Source organism: Cheilinus undulatus, linkage group 6, assembly GCF_018320785.1.
Source record: "Cheilinus undulatus linkage group 6, ASM1832078v1, whole genome shotgun sequence".
Classification (NCBI taxonomy): Eukaryota; Metazoa; Chordata; class Actinopteri; order Labriformes; family Labridae; genus Cheilinus; species Cheilinus undulatus.
In genome coordinates this window covers 643,303-663,058 of record NC_054870.1, presented here as the reverse complement: position 1 = coordinate 663,058, position 19,756 = coordinate 643,303, and the positions used below count along the sequence as shown (strand labels likewise).

Sequence of the window (19,756 nt, the reverse complement as noted above, 5' to 3'; positions counted from 1 at the left end):
ACCATCCAGGGTTGCACGGCACTCATCAGTCAACAAGACTGTTTGAAAATGAGTCTTCATGTATTTCTGGGCCCACTGCAACCGTTTCTGCTTGTGAGCATTGGTTAGGGGGGGCTGAATAGTAGGTTTATACACGACTGCAAGCCTCTGGAGGATCCTACACCTTGAGGTTGGTGGGACTCCAGAGGCACCAGCAGCTTCAAATACTTGTTTGCTGCTTTGTAATGAAATTTTAGCATCTGCTCTCTTAATCTGATGTATTTGTCCGTCAGAAACCTTCCTCATTATGTCTTTATCTGCACAAGCCCGTCTGTGCTCTGAATCAGCCACAAATTTCGTCACAGTACGATGATCATGCTTAATTTTTCCTGAAATATCAAATGTTTTCATTCCTTGTCCAAGGTATTACACTATTTGACACTTTTCAGCAGCAGAGAGATCCTTTTTCTTTCCCATATTGCTGAAACCTGTGGCCTGCTTAATAATGTGGAACATGTGGAAAAGTGCATTTTGAGGTTTTTATTTAAAAAAAAAATAATAGTTATCATTATGAAGTTTGTTCAAAAACATTTGAATTATACTCTAACTGCTGATGACTTGGAAAATATTCCCCCATTTGCATTGATATTTAGAAAATCAGAGAAAAACGTTGTTTGCATAATAATGTGGAACGCGGTGTACAGATCACAACTCGCTGGTTTTCTTAAACCAGATGCGCAATTCGAATCAGCGCCTCATGCGCTGGTCCCTCCTCATGCAGGATCCGGGTCTCCAGTCCGGGTGGACTGGTGGTAGGCTGCTGCGGAGCTCGGCCTTAATATAAGGAGGAGATGTGACGTCACCGCGGCGCAGGGGAACCCCGTTCCATTCACCTCCCAATCTGCCATGCCACAACACCTCGTAGAGTCCAGCTTGCCTATTGTTAATTTAATCAGTGTTTATTTGTAGACTTGTGTTTAAAGGTAAAGCAGGTTTGCTGCTACACGGAGAGACCCTTCAGTTTTTACAGACTCGGTTGAACCTCTCTCCTTTTTAAGTTTGGTTATCTTTGATTGCAGGTTACCATTCTTTGTTACTAAGACTCTTATGTAACATAAATTGTATCTTTGTTAAAACCTTGGAACTTAGTCCTGTGGCTGCTTGAGAGATGGGTGAAATGGGTCCTTTTCATGTTGTGTCCTGGCCACCCCAAGTTGGGGCGTAACATTGCTATCCAAGTATCAATATTTATGTTCAAACAAATTTAAACTGCAAGTTCCTCCTTAAATAAAACAAATCTTCTTGAATGAAAACACAAAAAATAACAAAATAAACAGACCCACACTGGCATAAAGTGCTTAAACCATAGTATAATTTCACCTTTAAATGAGTTTTGGTGTATTTTCTCTCTCATGAGAGTTAACTTAGTTTGAGGATTTGCTGTGAAATGCTGATGAGTAAAAGTCATTGAACAAACACACATCTAAAATGACAATTTCATCTTCAGTCATTCTGATTCACTGCAATGGTTGTTTAGACCGACTCATTTCCAGAAGCTCTGCCATGTTTAAAGAAGAATAATCAAGTGTCAGAGATGAAAAGGTTACCAGAGCGTGGAGCTTCTCCTCCAGATCCTGATTGGCTCTCTGAGACGCCGTGTAGCTGTTCTGGAGTCTGCAGAGAAAGGGAGGAAAAAGTGTCACTGAGCATGCTCAGACACCCATAGAAACATTGTTTGGGTAACACTCATGATTCATTTTAAGATAAGAAAAGATAAGATATTCCTTTATTAGTCCCACAAGGGGAAATTCCAATTTACTGCAGCAAAAAGTATCTTAGACAAAGCAGGCCATTGGCGACAGAAACACAATAGAAATAGAGGACAAATAAAGTATATAAAAGTAGTAATAATCTAGTATTGCAAGAGCACTAATAAATAAAAAAATACAAAAATATGGAATATGAAAATGTCAACTTACAAATTATAAATAGTATTTATAAACAGTTATGTACAGATTGGATATATTACAGATTGGGTGTGGTGGAGATATTCATATGTACATACAAATACAGTGCTTAAAAAATGTATTAGACCACCCTAACCCTAACCAAAGTAAGGTTCATGCCCCAGCTGCCCTAAATCAACAGCACTGGTAATCACCAAAATCATTTTTGATGTTTCTGCAATGATTAATACACCAATATGTAGAAGCTCTTTAACCCAAATGATATTTTTAATGCTAAAATAGAATTATTATTGTTATCCATGAATTTTCAAATGTACTGATTTACAAAAAAACTGAAAAAATAGTAAAGCACATTAATATTTCTTGATTAATATGTCAAATTATAGTTATTTACTGTCATTCCTGAACAGAAAAATGAGTTTTAGTGGTTGAATGTTATGCTTGATTAATTTCTGACTTCTCAGAGAAGCCTAGAGAGTTGGCTCAAATTTGGGTGAATTCAGTTTGAAATCCCTTATTCCTGTTCAAAATGGTAAATTGGTGGTTTGTCTTGAGACAAATATGACAGGTGGTCTAATAAATTTGTTAAGCACTGTACATATACACACACACACACACAAAAAAAAAAATATATATATATATATATATATAGTCAAACATGTGTACAGATTTTACATATAAATATTACTTTTATTTATTATTAATTTATTATTTATCTTATTGGTGTTAAATTATTTTAAGGACATTGATTACAGGTGGTCTAATAAATTTGTTAAGCACTGTACATATACACAAAAAAAAATAATAATATATATATATATAGTCAAACATGTGTACAGATTTTACATATAAATATTACTTTTATTTATTATTAATTTATTATTTATTTTATTAGTGTTAAATTATTTTAAGGACATTGATTACAGGAAGGGTCACTACGAAAGCAGACACAAAGCCGAGTCAGCAACATTACGCTTCCTCTTAGCGAGGGGGGTTTACTTCAGACACTTGGGAGGAAATCTTTCAGACACACAACTCTAAAATGTTGCAGATGTCGAAACAGTTGGAATATTTGATTTGTCCGTTTAGGTTTGGAAGATTCTGAGTGAAGCACTTCCTTCATTAGCTCCAGTAGTCCAAGACACACAGGGCAGATTTTTATCAAAGGAAAGAAGAAAATATAACAAACTACATGTGACGCACTTATTTCAATGTCATTTAAAGTGATACACCGCTTCAGTGATAAACATGATCATGGTGGATATACAAAAAAATGTCTATTTCAAACTATGGATTCATGAGGGAGAAGGGAGAGCAGAGGAATTCTCTAAATGTGACATCTATCATATGTGATAGCATTTAAATATTTTTTATTTGATCCAACCAGCCAGGCAAAAATCAGTCATTAAACTCAAGCATTTGTGACGCTGTTTGGAGATATTAGTGTGGTGAAAGTAAAGGTCATCACACTCACAGCTGAGTGGAGCATCTTTTCATGAAGTGCCAAGTAAAATTTACTGGACTCTGGTTTAAATCTGGTACAAAGAAATGTGGACTCTGTAAAAACCACCATCACAGCTACAGAGACATGAAAACATATGGGACCCCTTTGAGATGATCTGGTTTTCTGTTTTAATTGGTCATCGAACGTGATCTGACCTGCATACAAGTCACAAGTATAATCAAACACACTGTGATTAACCTAACACCACACACATGACTGTAATATTCAGTGTCTTTATTGAACACAGCCATTAAACATTCACAGTGCTGCTGGAAAAGTAAGTAAACCCTGGATTTAATGGCTCCTCCTTTGGCAGCAAGAACCTCAACCAAGCGTTACTGGTAGCGGCTGATCAGACTAGTACAACTTTCAGGAGGAATTTTGGACCATTCTTCCTCACAGAACTGCTTCAGCTCACCCAGATTCTTAGGATATCTGGTGTGAACGGCTCTCTTGAGATTATTCCATAGCATCTCAGTTGGATTCAGGTCTGGGGTCTGACAGGGCTGCTCCAAAAGTTGGATTTTAATTTTTTTTTTAAACCATGCTGTAGTAGATTTGCTTCTGTTTTAGGGTCATTGTTGGTGGACAGCCCCCGTGAAATTATCCTGTAGGCTACCTGGGCAAACTTGAAAATTTCATTTCCCCCTCCATGATGGCAAGCAGCCCAGGTCCTGAGGCAGCAAAGCCCCAAACCACTGCACATCACTGTGCGGATGATGTTCTCATGGCTGTATGTGGTACCCTTTAATGTCTTGCTTGTTCTTCCCAAACAATTCAACCTTAGTTTCATCAGTCCACAAACATTTTTTTCCAGTCGTGTTGTGAAATGTCAAGGTGCTCTTCAGGAAACTTTAGGCATGCAGTGATGTTTATTAGGAAAGCAGCCGCTCCCTAAATTGATGTCCTGCCATGGCAACCACGCCATCTTTAGTGTGACTCATGAACAGAGATGTTGATAGTTCTAGTAATTCTTTTAAGCCGTTAGCTGTTCCTCTAGGGTTCTTTCTGAGCTTTCTGCATTCACCCTGGCTGATCGCCCTCTCCTAGGGAGAGTAGCCACGGTACTGTATCGTCTCCATCTGTGGACACAGTCTGACTGTGGAAAGGTGAGCGCCTAAAGTCTTTGAAATGATGTTGGAACCCCTCACAGTCGTATACAGTCTTATATAGATTAAAGGTCCTAGGAGATCTCTTATGTTGAAAGGCAGGGATCACATCAATAGTTTTGGACCTTTCAACAGCTTTTATTTTGATTTCATTTTCACTTGTTGAGGTGTTATTAGTGTTGATTGCTGGTTTGTTAGTTCAGTTTGGTTTTTATTAGTTTGACTGCTGGGTTGTTAGTTCAGTTTGGTTTATATTAGTTTGACTGCTGGTTTGTTAGTTTAGTTTAGTATTTATTAGTTTGACTGCTGGTTTGGTAGTTTAGTTTAGTTTTTATTAGTTTGACTGCTGGTTTGGTAGTTTAGTATTTATTAGTTTGACTGCTGGTTTGGTAGTTTAGTTTAGTTTTTATTAGTTTGACTGCTGGTTTGGTAGTTTAGTATTTATTAGTTTGACTGCTGGTTTGGTAGTTTAGTTTAGTTTTTATTAGTTTGACTGCTGGTTTGGTAGTTTAGTATTTATTAGTTTGACTGCTGGTTTGGTAGTTTAGTTTAGTTTTTATTAGTTTGACTGCTGGTTTGGTAGTTTAGTATTTATTAGTTTGACTGCTGGTTTGGTAGTTTAGTTTAGTTTTTATTAGTTTGACTGCTGGTTTGGTAGTTTAGTATTTATTAGTTTGACTGCTGGTTTGGAAGTTTAGATTTTATTAGTCTGACTGCTGGTTTGGTAGTTTAGTATTTATTAGTTTGACTGCTGGTTTGGTAGTTTAGTTTAGTTTTTATTAGTTTGACTGCTGGTTTGTTAGTTTAGTTTAGTATTTATTAGTTTGACTGCTGGTTTGTTAGTTTAGTTTAGTATTTATTAGTTTGACTGCTGGTTTGTTAGTTTAGTTTAGTATTTATTAGTTTGACTGCTGGTTTGTTAGTTTAGTTTAGTATTTATTAGTTTGACTGCTGGTTTGTTAGTTTAGTTTAGTATTTATTAGTTTGACTGCTGGTTTGTTAGTTTAGTTTAGTATTTATTAGTTTGACTGCTGGTTTGGTAGTTTAGTTTAGTATTTATTAGTTTGACTGCTGGTTTGGTAGTTTAGTTTAGTATTTATTAGTTTGACTGCTGGTTTGGTAGTTTAGTTTAGTATTTATTAGTTTGACTGCTGGTTTGTTAGTTTAGTTTAGTATTTATTAGTTTGACTGCTGGTTTGTTAGTTTAGTTTAGTATTTATTAGTTTGACTGCTGGTTTGTTAGTTTAGTTTAGTATTTATTAGTTTGACTGCTGGTTTGTTAGTTTAGTTTAGTATTTATTAGTTTGACTGCTGGTTTGTTAGTTTAGTTTAGTATTTATTAGTTTGACTGCTGGTTTGGTAGTTTAGTTTAGTATTTATTAGTTTGACTGCTGGTTTGTTAGTTTAGTTTAGTATTTATTAGTTTGACTGCTGGTTTGTTAGTTTAGTTTAGTATTTATTAGTTTGACTGCTGGTTTGTTAGTTTAGTTTAGTATTTATTAGTTTGACTGCTGGTTTGTTAGTTTAGTTTAGTATTTATTAGTTTGACTGCTGGTTTGGAAGTTTAGTATTTATTAGTTTGACTGCTGGTTTGGAAGTTTAGTATTTATTAGTTTGACTGCTGGTTTGGTAGTTTAGTTTTTATTAGTTTAACTGCTGGTTTGGTAGTTTAGTTTAGTTTTTATAAGTTTGACTGCTGGTTTGTTAGTTAAGTTTAGTTTTTATTAGTTTGACTGCTGGTTTGGTAGTTTAGTTTTTATTAGTTTGACTGCTGGTTTGGTAGTTTAGTTTTTATTAGTTTGACTGCTGGTTTGGTAGTTTAGTTTAGTTTTTATAAGTTTGACTGCTGGTCTGTCAGTTAAGTTTAGTTTTTATTAGTTTGACTGCTGGTTTGGTAGTTTAGTTTAGTTTTTATTAGTTTGACTGCTGGTCTGTCAGTTTAGTTTTTATTAGTTTGACTGCTGGTTTGGTAGTTAAGTTTAGTTTTTATAAGTTTGACTGCTGGTTTGGTAGTTTAGTTTTTATTAGTTTGACTGCTGGTTTGTTAGTTCAGTTTAGTTTTTATTAGTTTGACTGCTGGTTTGGTAGTTTAGTTTAGTATTTATTAGTTTGACTGCTGGTTTGGTAGTTTAGTTTAGTATTTATTAGTTTGACTGCTGGTTTGTTAGTTCAGTTTAGTTTTTATTAGTTTGACTGCTGGTTTGGTAGTTTAGTTTAGTATTTATTAGTTTGACTGCTGGTTTGTTAGTTCAGTTTAGTTTTTATTAGTTTGACTGCTGGTTTGGTAGTTTAGTTTAGTATTTATTAGTTTGACTGCTGGTTTGTTAGTTAAGTTTAGTTTTTATTAGTTTGACTGCTGGTTTGGTAGTTTAGTAATTATTAGTTTGACTGCTGGTTTGGTAGTTTAGTTTAGTTTTTATTAGTTTGACTGCTGGTTTGGTAGTTTAGTATTTATTAGTTTGACTGCTGGTTTGGAAGTTTAGATTTTATTAGTTTGACTGCTGGTTTGGTAGTTTAGTATTTATGAGTTTGACTGCTGGTTTGGTAGTTTAGTTTAGTATTTATTAGTTTGCTGGTTTGTTAGTTTAGTTTAGTATTTATTAGTTTGACTGCTGGTTTGTTAGTTTAGTTTAGTATTTATTAGTTTGACTGCTGGTTTGGTAGTTTAGTTTAGTATTTATTAGTTTGACTGCTGGTTTGGTAGTTTAGTATTTATTAGTTTGACTGCTGGTTTGGTAGTTTAGTTTAGTTTTTATTAGTTTGACTGCTGGTTTGGTAGTTTAGTATTTATTAGTTTGACTGCTGGTTTGGAAGTTTAGATTTTATCAGTTTGACTGCTGGTTTGGTAGTTTAGTATTTATTAGTTTGACTGCTGGTTTGGTAGTTTAGTATTTATGAGTTTGACTGCTGGTTTGTTAGTTTAGTTTAGTATTTATTAGTTTGACTGCTGGTTTGTTAGTTTGGTTTAGTATTTATTAGTTTGACTGCTGGTTTGGTAGTTTAGTTTAGTATTTATTAGTTTGCTGGATTGTTAGTTTAGTTCAGTATTTATTAGTTTGACTGCTGGTTTGTTAGTTTAGTTTAGTATTTATTAGTTTGACTGCTGGTTTGTTAGTTTAGTTTAGTATTTATTAGTTTGACTGCTGGTTTGTTAGTTTAGTTTAGTATTTATTAGTTTGACTGCTGGTTTGGTAGTTTAGTTTAGTATTTATTAGTTTGACTGCTGGTTTGGTAGTTTAGTTTAGTATTTATTAGTTTGACTGCTGGTTTGTTAGTTTAGTTTAGTATTTATTAGTTTGCTGGTTTGTTAGTTTAGTTTAGTATTTATTAGTTTGACTGCTGGTTTGTTAGTTTAGTTTAGTATTTATTAGTTTGACTGCTGGTTTGTCAGTTTAGTTTTTATTAGTCTGACTGCTGGTTTGGAAGTTTAGTATTTATTAGTTTGACTGCTGGTTTGGTAGTTTAGTTTTTATTAGTTTAACTGCTGGTTTGGTAGTTTAGTTTAGTTTTTATAAGTTTGACTGCTGGTTTGGTAGTTTAGTTTAGTTTTTATAAGTTTGACTGCTGGTTTGTTAGTTAAGTTTAGTTTTTATTAGTTTGACTGCTGGTTTGGTAGTTTAGTTTTTATTAGTTTGACTGCTGGTTTGGTAGTTTAGTTTTTATTAGTTTGACTGCTGGTTTGGTAGTTTAGTTTAGTTTTTATAAGTTTGACTGCTGGTCTGTCAGTTAAGTTTAGTTTTTATTAGTTTGACTGCTGGTTTGGTAGTTTAGTTTAGTTTTTATTAGTTTGACTGCTGGTTTGGTAGTTTAGTTTAGTATTTATTAGTTTGACTGCTGGTTTGGTAGTTTAGTTTAGTTTTTATAAGTTTGACTGCTGGTTTGTTAGTTTAGTTTTTATTAGTTTGACTGCTGGTTTGGTAGTTAAGTTTAGTTTTTATAAGTTTGACTGCTGGTTTGTTAGTTCAGTTTAGTTTTTATTAGTTTGACTGCTGGTTTGGTAGTTTAGTTTAGTATTTATTAGTTTGACTGCTGGTTTGGTAGTTCAGTTTAGTTTTTATTAGTTTGACTGCTGGTTTGGTAGTTTAGTTTAGTATTTATTAGTTTGACTGCTGGTTTGTTAGTTCAGTTTAGTTTTTATTAGTTTGACTGCTGGTTTGGTAGTTTAGTTTAGTATTTATTAGTTTGACTGCTGGTTTGTTAGTTCAGTTTAGTTTTTATTAGTTTGACTGCTGGTTTGGTAGTTTAGTTTAGTTTTTATTAGTTTGACTGCTGGTTTGGTAGTTTAGTTTAGTATTTATTAGTTTGACTGCTGGTTTGTTAGTTCAGTTTAGTTTTTATTAGTTTGACTGCTGGTTTGGTAGTTTAGTTTAGTATTTATTAGTTTGACTGCTGGTTTGGTAGTTTAGTTTAGTTTTTATAAGTTTGACTGCTGGTTTGTTAGTTTAGTTTTTATTAGTTTGACTGCTGGTTTGGTAGTTTAGTTTAGTTTTTATAAGTTTGACTGCTGGTTTGTTAGGTAAGTTTAGTTTTTATTAGTTTGACTGCTGGTTTGTTAGTTCAGTTTAGTTTTTATTAGTTTGACTGCTGGTTTGGTAGTTAAGTTTAGTATTTATTAGTTTGACTGCTGGTTTGTTAGTTCAGTTTAGTTTTTATTAGTTTGACTGCTGGTTTGGTAGTTCAGTTTAGTATTTATTTGTTTGACTGCTGGTTTGGTAGTTTAGTATTTATTAGTTTGATTGCTGGTTTGGTAGTTTAGTTTAGTTTTTATTAGTTTGACTGCTGGTTTGGTAGTTTAGTTTAGTATTTATTAGTTTGACTGCTGGTTTGGTAGTTTAGTTTAGTTTTTATAAGTTTGACTGCTGGTTTGTTAGTTTAGTTTTTATTAGTTTGACTGCTGGTTTGGTAGTTAAGTTTAGTTTTTATAAGTTTGACTGCTGGTTTGTTAGTTCAGTTTAGTTTTTATTAGTTTGACTGCTGGTTTGGTAGTTTAGTTTAGTATTTATTAGTTTGACTGCTGGTTTGGTAGTTTAGTTTAGTATTTATTAGTTTGACTGCTGGTTTGGTAGTTTAGTTTAGTTTTTATAAGTTTGACTGCTGGTTTGTTAGTTTAGTTTTTATTAGTTTGACTGCTGGTTTGGTAGTTTAGTTTAGTTTTTATTAGTTTGCTGGTTTGGTAGTTTAGTTTAGTATTTATTAGTTTGACTGCTGGTTTGGTAGTTTAGTTTAGCTTTTATAAGTTTGACTGCTGGTTTGTTAGTTAAGTTTAGTTTTTATTAGTTTGACTGCTGGTTTGGTAGTTTAGTTTAGTTTTTATAAGTTTGACTGCTGGTTTGTTAGTTTAGTTTTTATTAGTTTGACTGCTGGTTTGTAAGTTTAGTTTAGTTTTTATTAGTTTGACTGCTGGGTTGTTAGTTTAGTTTAGTATTTATTAGTTTGACTGCTGGTTTGTTAGTTTAGTTTAGTATTTATTAGTTTGACTGCTGGTTTGGTAGTTTAGTTTAGTATTTATTAGTTTGACTGCTGGTTTGGTAGTTTAGTTTAGTTTTTATTAGTTTGACTGCTGGGTTGTTAGTTTAGTTTAGTTTTTATTAGTTTGACTGCTGGTTTGGTAGTTTAGTTTAGTTTTTATTAGTTTGACTGCTGGGCTGTTAGTTTAGTTTAGTTTTTATTAGTTTGACTGCTGGTTTGGTAGTTTAGTTTTTATTAGTTTGACTGCTGGTTTGGTAGTTTAGTATTTATTAGTTTGACTGCTGGTTTGGTAGTTAAGTTTAGTTTTTATGAGTTTGACTGCTGGTTTGGTAGTTTAGTTTTTATTAGTCTGACTGCTGGTTTGGTAGTTTAGTTTTTATTAGTTTGACTGCTGGTTTGGTAGTTTAGTATTTATTAGTTTGACTGCTGGTTTGGTAGTTTAGTTTAGTTTTTATTAGTTTGACTGCTGGTTTGGTAGTTTAGTTTTTATTAGTCTGACTGCTGGTTTGGTAGTTTAGTTTTTATTAGTTTGACTGCTGGTTTGGTAGTTTAGTTTTTATTAGTCTGACTGCTGGTTTGGTAGTTTAGTTTAGTTTTTATTAGTTTGACTGCTGGTTTGGTAGTTTAGTTTTTATTAGTTTGACTGCTGGTTTGGTAGTTTAGTTTAGTATTTATTAGTTTGACTGCTGGTTTGGTAGTTTAGTTTAGTTTTTATTAGTTTGACTGCTGGTTTGGTAGTTTAGTTTAGTTTTTATTAGTTTGACTGCTGGTTTGGTAGTTTAGTTTAGTTTTTATTAGTTTGACTGCTGGTTTGGTAGTTTAGTTTAGTTTTTATTAGTTTGACTGCTGGTTTGGTAGTTTAGTTTAGTTTTTATTAGTTTGACTGCTGGTTTGGTAGTTTAGTTTAGTTTTTATTAGTCTGACTGCTGGTTTGTTAGTTTAGTTTAGTTTTTATTAGTTCGACTGCTGGTTTGGTAGTTTAGTTTAGTTTTTATTAGTTTGACTGCTGGTTTGGTAGTTTAGTTTAGTTTTTATTAGTTTGACTGCTGGTTTGGTAGTTTAGTTTAGTATTTTTTAGTCTGACTGCTGGTTTGGTAGTTTAGTTTAGTTTTTATTAGTCTGACTGCTGGTTTGGTAGTTTAATTTATTTTTTATTAGTCTGACTGCTGGTTTGGTAGTTTAGTTTAGTTTTTATTAGTTTGACTGCTGGTTTGTTAGTTTGGTTTAGTTTTTATTAGTTTGACTGCTGGTTTGGTAGTTTAGTTTAGTTTTTATTAGTTTGACTGCTGGTTTGGTAGTTTAGTTTAGTATTTATTAGTTTGACTGCTGGTTTGGTAGTTTAGTTTAGTTTTTATAAGTTTGACTGCTGGTTTGGTAGTTTAGTTTAGTTTTTATTAGTTTGACTGCTGGTTTGGTAGTTTAGTTTTTATTAGTTTGACTGCTGGTTTGGTAGTTTAGTTTTTATTAGTTTGACTGCTGGTTTGGTAGTTAAGTATTTATTAGTTTGACTGCTGGTTTGGTAGTTTAGTTTAGTTTTTATTAGTTTGACTGCTGGTTTGGTAGTTCAGTTTAGTTTTTATTAGTTTGACTGCTGGTTTGGTAGTTTAGTTTTTATTAGTTTGACTGCTGGTTTGGTAGTTTAGTTTTTATTAGTTTGACTGCTGGTTTGGTAGTTTAGTTTAGTTTTTATTAGTTTGACTGCTGGTTTGGTAGTTTAGTTTAGTTTTTATTAGTCTGACTGCTGGTTTGGTAGTTTAATTTAGTTTTTATTAGTTTGACTGCTGGTTTGGTAGTTTAGTTTAGTATTTATTAGTTTGACTGCTGGTTTGGTAGTTTAGTTTAGTTTTTATTAGTTTGACTGCTGGTTTGGTAGTTTAGTTTAGTTTTTATTAGTTTGACTGCTGGTTTGGTAGTTTAGTTTAGTATTTATTAGTTTGACTGCTGGTTTGGTTGTTTAGTTTAGTATGTATTAGTTCTGACTGCTGGTTTGGTAGTTTAGTTTAGCTTTTATTAGTTTGACTGCTGGTTTGGTAGTTTAGTTTAGTTTTTATTAGTCTGACTGCTGGTTTGGTAGTTTAGTTTAGTATTTATTAGTTTGACTGCTGGTTTGTTAGTTCAGTTTAGTTTTTATTAGTTTGACTGCTGGTTTGGTAGTTTAGTTTAGTATTTATTTGTTTGACTGCTGGTTTGTTAGTTCAGTTTAGTTTTTATTAGTTTGACTGCTGGTTTGGTAGTTTAGTTTAGTATTTATTTTTTTGACTGCTGGTTTGTTAGTTTAGTATTTATTAGTTTGATTGCTGGTTTGGTAGTTTAGTATTTATAAGTTTGACTGCTGGTTTGTTAGTTTAGTTTAGTTTTTATTAGTTTGACTGCTGGTTTGGTAGTTTAGTTTAGTATTTATTAGTTTGACTGCTGGTTTGTTAGTTAAGTTTAGTTTTTATTAGTTTGACTGCTGGTTTGGTAGTTTAGTAATTATTAGTTTGACTGCTGGTTTGGTAGTTTAGTTTAGTTTTTATTAGTTTGACTGCTGGTTTGGTAGTTTAGTATTTATTAGTTTGACTGCTGGTTTGGAAGTTTAGATTTTATTAGTTTGACTGCTGGTTTGGTAGTTTAGTATTTATGAGTTTGACTGCTGGTTTGGTAGTTTAGTTTAGTATTTATTAGTTTGACTGCTGGTTTGGTAGTTTAGTTTAGTTTTTATTAGTTTGACTGCTGGTTTGGTAGTTTAGTTTAGTTTTTATTAGTTTGACTGCTGGTTTGGTAGTTTAGTTTAGTATTTATTAGTTTGACTGCTGGTTTGTTAGTTTAGTTTAGTATTTATTAGTTTGACTGCTGGTTTGGTAGTTTAGTTTAGTTTTTATTAGTTTGACTGCTGGTTTGGTAGTTTAGTATTTATTAGTTTGACTGCTGGTTTGGAAGTTTAGATTTTATCAGTTTGACTGCTGGTTTGGTAGTTTAGTATTTATTAGTTTGACTGCTGGTTTGGTAGTTTAGTATTTATTAGTTTGACTGCTGGTTTGGTAGTTTAGTTTAGTATTTATTAGTTTGCTGGTTTGTTAGTTTAGTTTAGTATTTATTAGTTTGACTGCTGGTTTGTTAGTTTAGTTTAGTATTTATTAGTTTGACTGCTGGTTTGGAAGTTTAGTATTTATTAGTCTGACTGCTGGTTTGGAAGTTTAGTATTTATTAGTTTGACTGCTGGTTTGGTAGTTTAGTTTTTATTAGTTTAACTGCTGGTTTGGTAGTTTAGTTTAGTTTTTATAAGTTTGACTACTGGTTTGGTAGTTTAGTTTAGTTTTTATTAGTTTTTACTGTTGGTTTGTTAGTTTAGTTTAGTTTTTATTAGTTTGACTGCTGGTTTGGTAGTTTAGTTTTTATTAGTTTGACTGCTGGTTTGGTAGTTTAGTTTTTATTAGTTTGACTGCTGGTTTGGTAGTTTAGTTTAGTTTTTATAAGTTTGACTGCTGGTCTGTCAGTTAAGTTTAGTTTTTATTAGTTTGACTGCTGGTTTGGTAGTTTAGTTTAGTTTTTATAAGTTTGACTGCTGGTTTGTTAGTTTAGTTTTTATTAGTTTGACTGCTGGTTTGGTAGTTAAGTTTAGTTTTTATTAGTTTGACTGCTGGTCTGTCAGTTTAGTTTTTATTAGTTTGACTGCTGGTTTGGTAGTTAAGTTTAGTTTTTATTAGTTTGACTGCTGGTTTGTTAGTTCAGTTTAGTTTTTATTAGTTTGACTGCTGGTTTGGTAGTTTAGTTTAGTATTTATTAGTTTGACTGCTGGTTTGGTAGTTTAGTTTAGTTTTTATAAGTTTGACTGCTGGTTTGGTAGTTTAGTTTAGTTTTTATAAGTTTGACTGCTGGTTTGGTAGTTTAGTTTAGTTTTTATTAGTTTGACTGCTGGTTTGGTAGTTCAGTTTAGTTTTTATTAGTTTGACTGCTGGTTTGTTAGTTCAGTTTAGTTTTTTATTAGTTTGACTGCTGGTTTGGTAGTTTAGTTTAGTTTTTATTAGTTTGACTGCTGGTTTGGTAGTTTAGTTTAGTATTTATTAGTTTGACTGCTGGTTTGTTAGTTCAGTTTAGTTTTTATTAGTTTGACTGCTGGTTTGGTAGTTCAGTTTAGTTTTTATTAGTTTGACTGCTGGTTTGGTAGTTTAGTTTAGTATTTATTAGTTTGACTGCTGGTTTGTTAGTTCAGTTTAGTTTTTATTAGTTTGACTGCTGGTTTGGTAGTTTAGTTTAGTATTTATTAGTTTGACTGCTGGTTTGGTAGTTTAGTTTAGTTTTTATAAGTTTGACTGCTGGTTTGTTAGTTTAGTTTTTATTAGTTTGACTGCTGGTTTGGTAGTTTAGTTTAGTATTTATTAGTTTGACTGCTGGTTTGGTAGTTTAGTTTAGTTTTTATAAGTTTGACTGCTGGTTTGTTAGGTAAGTTTAGTTTTTATTAGTTTGACTGCTGGTTTGTTAGTTCAGTTTAGTTTTTATTAGTTTGACTGCTGGTTTGGTAGTTTAGTTTAGTATTTATTTGTTTGACTGCTGGTTTGTTAGTTCAGTTTAGTTTTTATTAGTTTGACTGCTGGTTTGGTAGTTTAGTTTAGTATTTATTTGTTTGACTGCTGGTTTGTTAGTTTAGTATTTATTAGTTTGACTGCTGGTTTGGTAGTTTAGTTTAGTATTTATTAGTTTGACTGCTGGTTTGGTAGTTTAGTTTAGTATTTATTAGTTTGACTGCTGGTTTGGTAGTTTAGTTTAGTTTTTATAAGTTTGACTGCTGGTTTGTTAGTTTAGTTTTTATTAGTTTGACTGCTGGTTTGGTAGTTTAGTTTAGTTTTTATTAGTTTGCTGGTTTGGTAGTTTAGTTTAGTATTTATTAGTTTGACTGCTGGTTTGGTAGTTTAGTTTAGCTTTTATAAGTTTGACTGCTGGTTTGTTAGTTAAGTTTAGTTTTTATTAGTTTGACTGCTGGTTTGGTAGTTTAGTTTAGTTTTTATAAGTTTGACTGCTGGTTTGTTAGTTTAGTTTTTATTAGTTTGACTGCTGGTTTGTAAGTTTAGTTTAGTTTTTATTAGTTTGACTGCTGGTTTGGTAGTTTAGTTTTTATTAGTCTGACTGCTGGTTTGGTAGTTTAGTTTTTATTAGTTTGACTGCTGGTTTGGTAGTTTAGTATTTATGAGTTTGACTGCTGGTTTGGTAGTTTAGTTTTTATTAGTTTGACTGCTGGTTTGGTAGTTTAGTTTAGTATTTATTAGTTTGACTGCTGGTTTGGTAGTTTAGTTTAGTTTTTATTAGTTTGACTGCTGGTTTGGTAGTTTAGTTTAGTTTTTATTAGTTTGACTGCTGGTTTGGTAGTTTAGTTTAGTTTTTATTAGTTTGACTGCTGGTTTGGTAGTTTAGTTTAGTTTTTATTAGTTTGACTGCTGGTTTGGTAGTTTAGTTTAGTATTTATTAGTTTGACTGCTGGTTTGGTTGTTTAGTTTAGTATGTATTAGTTCTGACTGCTGGTTTGGTAGTTTAGTTTAGCTTTTATTAGTTTGACTGCTGGTTTGGTTGTTTAGTTTAGTATGTATTAGTTCTGACTGCTGGTTTGGTAGTTTAGTTTAGCTTTTATTAGTTTGACTGCTGGTTTGGTAGTTTAGTTTAGTTTTTATTAGTTTGACTGCTGGTTTGGTAGTTTAGTTTAGTATGTATTAGTTCTGACTGCTGGTTTGGTAGTTTAGTTTAGTTTTTATTAGTTTGACTGCTGGTTTGGTAGTTTAGTTTTTATTAGTTTGACTGCTGGTTTGGTAGTTTAGTTTTTATTAGTTTGACTGCTGGTTTGGTAGTTTAGTTTAGTATTTATTAGTTTGACTGCTGGTTTGGTAGTTTAGTTTAGTTTTTATTAGTTTGACTGCTGGTTTGGTAGTTTAGTTTAGTTTTTATTAGTTTGACTGCTGGTTTGTTAGTTTAGTTTAGTTTTTATTAGTTTGACTGCTGGTTTGGTAGTTTAGTTTAGTTTTTATTAGTTTGACTGCTGGTTTGGTAGTTTAGTTTAGTTTTTATTAGTTTGACTGCTGGTTTGGTAGTTTAGTTTAGTTTTTATTAGTCTGACTGCTGGTTTGTTAGTTTAGTTTAGTTTTTATTAGTTCGACTGCTGCTTTGGTAGTTTAGTTTAGTTTTTATTAGTTTGACTGCTGGTTTGGTAGTTTAGTTTAGTTTTTATTAGTTTGACTGCTGGTTTGGTAGTTTAGTTTAGTATTTTTTAGTTTGACTGCTGGTTTGGTAGTTTAGTTTAGTTTTTATTAGTCTGACTGCTGGTTTGGTAGTTTAATTTATTTTTTATTAGTCTGACTGCTGGTTTGGTAGTTTAGTTTAGTTTTTATTAGTTTGACTGCTGGTTTGTTAGTTTGGTTTAGTTTTTATTAGTTTGACTGCTGGTTTGGTAGTTTAGTTTAGTTTTTATTAGTTTGACTGCTGGTTTGGTAGTTTAGTTTAGTATTTATTAGTTTGACTGCTGGTTTGGTAGTTTAGTTTAGTTTTTATTTGTTTGACTGCTGGTTTGGTAGTTTAGTTTAGTTTTTATTAGTTTGACTGCTGGTTTGGTAGTTTAGTTTAGTTTTTATTAGTTTGACTGCTGGTTTGGTAGTTTAGTTTTTATTAGTTTGACTGCTGGTTTGGTAGTTAAGTATTTATTAGTTTGACTGCTGGTTTGGTAGTTTAGTTTAGTTTTTATTAGTTTGACTGCTGGTTTGGTAGTTTAGTTTAGTTTTTATTAGTTTGACTGCTGGTTTGGTAGTTCAGTTTAGTTTTTATTAGTTTGACTGCTGGTTTGGTAGTTTAGTTTTTATTAGTTTGACTGCTGGTTTGGTAGTTTAGTTTAGCTTTTATTAGTTTGACTGCTGGTTTGGTAGTTTAGTTTAGTTTTTATTAGTCTGACTGCTGGTTTGGTAGTTTAGTTTAGTTTTTATTAGTTTGACTGCTGGTTTGGTAGTTTAGTTTAGTATTTATTAGTTTGACTGCTGGTTTGGTAGTTTAGTTTAGTTTTTATTAGTTTGACTGCTGGTTTGGTAGTTTAGTTTAGTTTTTATTAGTTTGACTGCTGGTTTGGTAGTTTAGTTTAGTATTTATTAGTTTGACTGCTGGTTTGGTTGTTTAGTTTAGTATGTATTAGTTGTTAGTGCTGGTTTGTTAGTTTAGTTTATGTTTTATTAGTTTGACTGCTGGTTTGGTAGTTTAGTTTAGTTTTTATTAGTCTGACTGCTGGTTTGGTAGTTTAGTTTAGTATGTATTAGTTCTGACTGCTGGTTTGGTAGTTTAGTTTAGTTTTTATTAGTTTGACTGCTGGTTTGTTAGTTTAGTTTTTATTAGTTTGACTGCTGGTTTGGTAGTTTAGTTTAGTATTTATTAGTTTGACTGCTGGTTTGGTAGTTTAGTTTAGTATTTATTAGTTTGCTGGTTTGTTAGTTTAGTTTAGTATTTATTAGTTTGACTGCTGGTTTGTTAGTTTAGTTTAGTATTTATTAGTTTGACTGCTGGTTTGGAAGTTTAGTATTTATTAGTCTGACTGCTGGTTTGGAAGTTTAGTATTTATTAGTTTGACTGCTGGTTTGGTAGTTTAGTTTTTATTAGTTTAACTGCTGGTTTGGTAGTTTAGTTTAGTTTTTATAAGTTTGACTGCTGGTTTGGTAGTTTAGTTTAGTTTTTATAAGTTTGACTGCTGGTTTGTTAGTTAAGTTTAGTTTTTATTAGTTTGACTGCTGGTTTGGTAGTTTAGTTTTTATTAGTTTGACTGCTGGTTTGGTAGTTTAGTTTAGTTTTTATAAGTTTGACAGCTGGTTTGGTAGTTTAGTTTAGTTTTTATAAGTTTGACTGCTGGTTTGGTAGTTTAGTTTAGTTTTTATTAGTTTGACTGCTGGTCTGTCAGTTAAGTTTAGTTTTTATTAGTTTGACTGCTGGTTTGGTAGTTTAGTTTAGTTTTTATTAGTTTGACTGCTGGTTTGGTAGTTTAGTTTAGTTTTTATTAGTTTGACTGCTGGTTTGGTAGTTTAGTTTAGTTTTTATAAGTTTGACTGCTGGTTTGTTAGTTTAGTTTTTATTAGTTTGACTGCTGGTTTGGTAGTTAAGTTTAGTTTTTATAAGTTTGACTGCTGGTTTGTTAGTTCAGTTTAGTTTTTATTAGTTTGACTGCTGGTTTGGTAGTTTAGTTTAGTTTTTATAAGTTTGACTGCTGGTTTGTTAGTTCAGTTTAGTTTTTATTAGTTTGACTGCTGGTTTGGTAGTTTAGTTTAGTTTTTATTAGTTTGACTGCTGGTTTGGTAGTTTAGTTTAGTTTTTATTAGTTTGACTGCTGGTTTGTTAGTTCAGTTTAGTTTTTATTAGTTTGACTGCTGGTTTGGTAGTTTAGTTTAGTATTTATTAGTTTGACTGCTGGTTTGGTAGTTTAGTTTAGTTTTTATAAGTTTGACTGCTGGTTTGGTAGTTTAGTTTTTATTAGTTTGACTGCTGGTTTGGTAGTTAAGTATTTATTAGTTTGACTGCTGGTTTGGTAGTTTAGTTTAGTTTTTATTAGTTTGACTGCTGGTTTGGTAGTTCAGTTTAGTTTTTATTAGTTTGACTGCTGGTTTGGTAGTTTAGTTTAGTTTTTATTAGTTTGACTGCTGGTTTGGTAGTTTAGTTTAGTTTTTATTAGTTTGACTGCTGGTTTGGTAGTTTAGTTTAGTATTTATTAGTTTGACTGCTGGTTTGGTAGTTTAGTTTAGTTTTTATTAGTTTGACTGCTGGTTTGGTAGTTTAATTTAGTTTTTATTAGTTTGACTGCTGGTTTGGTAGTTTAGTTTAGTATTTATTAGTTTGACTGCTGGTTTGGTAGTTTAGTTTAGTTTTTATTAGTTTGACTGCTGGTTTGGTAGTTTAGTTTAGTATTTATTAGTTTGACTGCTGGTTTGGTTGTTTAGTTTAGTATGTATTAGTTCTGACTGCTGGTTTGGTAGTTTAGTTTAGCTTTTATTAGTTTGACTGCTGGTTTGGTAGTTTAGTTTAGTTTTTATTAGTCTGACTGCTGGTTTGGTAGTTTAGTTTAGTATGTATTAGTTCTGACTGCTGGTTTGGTAGTTAAGTTTAGTTTTTATTAGTTTGACTGCTGGTTTGGTAGTTTAGTTTAGTTTTTATTAGTTTGACTGCTGGTTTGGTAGTTTAGTTTAGTATTTATTAGTTTGACTGCTGGTTTGGTAGTTTAGTTTAGTTTTTATTAGTTTGACTGCTGGTTTGGTAGTTTAGTTTAGTTTTTATTAGTTTGACTGCTGGTTTGTTAGTTTAGTTTAGTTTTTATTAGTTTGACTGCTGGTTTGGTAGTTTAGTTTAGTTTTTATTAGTTTGACTGCTGGTTTGGTAGTTTAGTTTAGTTTTTATTAGTTTGACTGCTGGTTTGTTAGTTTAGTTTAGTTTTTATTAGTCTGACTGCTGGTTTGTTAGTTTAGTTTAGTTTTTATTAGTTCGACTGCTGGTTTGGTAGTTTAGTTTAGTTTTTATTAGTTTGACTGCTGGTTTGGTAGTTTAGTTTAGTTTTTATTAGTTTGACTGCTGGTTTGGTAGTTTAGTTTAGTATTTATTAGTTTGACTGCTGGTTTGGTAGTTTAGTTTAGTTTTTATTAGTTTGACTGCTGGTTTGGTAGTTTAATTTATTTTTTATTAGTCTGACTGCTGGTTTGGTAGTTTAGTTTAGTTTTTATTAGTTTGACTGCTGGTTTGGTAGTTTAGTT

The 19,756-nt window shown here is 32.0% G+C and overlaps 1 protein-coding gene across 2 annotated transcripts in view; it reads right to left on the bottom strand.

Moving 5' to 3' along the window:
* tjap1 (tight junction associated protein 1 (peripheral)) overlaps nt 1-19,756 on the bottom strand; it is a 125,664-nt gene that overhangs the window by 39,598 nt on the left and 66,310 nt on the right. For both annotated transcript variants that reach the window (XM_041789984.1, XM_041789983.1), the window contains exon 7: nt 1,587-1,653. In XM_041789984.1, the coding sequence (XP_041645918.1) occupies nt 1,587-1,653 (67 nt within the window). The remainder of the gene's footprint in view (nt 1-1,586; nt 1,654-19,756) is intronic.